The sequence below is a fragment of the Orcinus orca genome, chromosome 10, assembly GCF_937001465.1.
Source record: "Orcinus orca chromosome 10, mOrcOrc1.1, whole genome shotgun sequence".
Classification (NCBI taxonomy): domain Eukaryota; kingdom Metazoa; phylum Chordata; class Mammalia; order Artiodactyla; family Delphinidae; genus Orcinus; species Orcinus orca.
In genome coordinates, this window is record NC_064568.1 from 27,298,949 (window position 1) to 27,300,759 (window position 1,811).

Here is a 1,811-nt window from a genome sequence, read left to right on the forward strand (position 1 = left end):
ATTTCTGCCATCAATTGCTTGTTTCTTCTATGTGGAGCTATGAAAATGCTTTGGCTCTTTTTTTTTTTTCTTCTTCTCCCAAATGAGGTATCAGAATTTTCTTAGTTTATGAATACACAAGCTATTCATTCAAAGAGGCTGTTGATTTGATTGTTTGCAGGACTTCATTAAGTAACTCAGGCTAGAGGAGATGCAGCCTAAGGTTTGCAGTCTTATTCTTAAGCAATGGATTTAGAGCCTTGTTTGTCACTAAAAAAAAAAAAAAAAAAAAAAATTATTTGGGGCAAGATCAAGTGTTTAGTTATGTGATATATTTATATTCTGTTCATCTTTCTCCAGGTCAAGAAATTAGGAAACAGCAAGAAACAGTTTTTTTTTTCCAGCTATTATGTTCTCAAAAGTCAATTGAAATATTATTAGCATGCTACCTTTCCAGCCACAGGACCTTCACATATGCCGTTCCATTTATCAAGAGGAATTAACTTCCTTACCCACTGCTGCTTCTCCTAGTTTTTTTTTTTTCTTTTCTTCCTTTAAATCTCAGTCTCCCCTTTCCCAGAAAAACCTTCCATGGCCTTCTTAAGTCATGTTCCCCCATTATGTGCTTAAACCACTGTGGGCCATCTTTTTGTAGAACTTATTAGTGTTGCGGGTTTACATTTCTCTGTTGCAGTAATCCATCTAATATTTCTTTCCCTTCCTCATCTGTCAATTCCGTGAGAGTGGGGGTTGTCGTTGCTCGTCACGGTAGTCTGAGTACCTAACACAGTTGAGCTCAACACAGGTTTGATGGGTGAATGACACGCTGACTAATGGACTGAATGCTGTCACCGTACAGCAGTTAATTATGCAGGCTGAAAACATCTTTATAATTAAGCATCCTTGTCTTTCAACTTTTTGGTTTTTTCTTGGAATTTCAAAGAAATAGGGCAGGGGTGATTTAACAGGTGCCATACTCAGCCTCTGTTGTTTTTTATGATGCCTGAAAGAATATAATGATTAAAAAAAATAAAAGAGTATACCCGGAAGTGCTGGTGTTTGTAGCTGGCGTGATGGCTTCAAGGTTACTCCGCGGAGCTGGAGCGCTGGCCGCGCAGGCCCTGAGCGCCCGCGGTCCCAGTGGAGTCTCCGTGGTGCGCTCTATGGCGTCTGGAGGTGGTGTTCCTACTGATGATGAGCAGGCCACTGGGCTGGAGAGGGAGGTCATGCTGGCTGCACGCGAGGACTGGACCCGTACAATATGCTCGCCCCAAAGGCAGCCTCAGGTACCAAGGAAGACCCTAATTTAGTCCCCTCCGTCACCAATAAGCGGATAGTGGGCTGCATCTGTGAAGAAGACAACAGTGCTGTCATCTGGTTCTGGCTGCATAAGGGTGAGGCCCAGCGATGCCCTAGCTGTGGAACCCATTACAAGCTGGTGCCCCACCAGCTGGCCCACTGAGCCCCTGCACTAACTCACTCAAAATGTGATGTAAAGTTTCTTCTTTCCAGTAAAGACTAGCCATTACATTGGCTTCTCCTTCCATAAAAAAAAAAAAAAAAAAAAAAAAAAAGAATATAATGATTTTAGCAGGGCAACTTCTGTGTATTGTGAAAGGGATTTATAGAGAAGGACTGTTTGGCAAGGCTGCAAGGGAATGTAATGATTTCAAACACATTTTAAAAATGTGTAAGGTCAATCCGAGTCATTGAAGAATTTCCCATAGTTCTCAAAGCTACAAATTATACTAGAGAAACGGATGAATGGTGTGGAATCATTGGATAAAGTCCATGAGATTTAGCCTGGTACACAAGCCTGTTCACAGCTTGCC

The 1,811-nt window shown here is 41.9% G+C and overlaps 1 protein-coding gene across 1 annotated transcript; it reads left to right on the forward strand.

Annotated features, from left to right (window-relative positions):
- Positions 1–1,027: 1,027 nt before the first annotated feature.
- Positions 1,028–1,519, forward strand: LOC101289884 (cytochrome c oxidase subunit 5B, mitochondrial-like). The gene is given in 2 exon segments (XM_033424739.2): positions 1,028–1,215; positions 1,218–1,519. Coding segments are annotated over 2 exon segments (387 nt in total). The 5' UTR covers positions 1,028–1,052; the 3' UTR covers positions 1,442–1,519.
- The last annotated feature ends 292 nt before the right edge of the window (positions 1,520–1,811 follow it).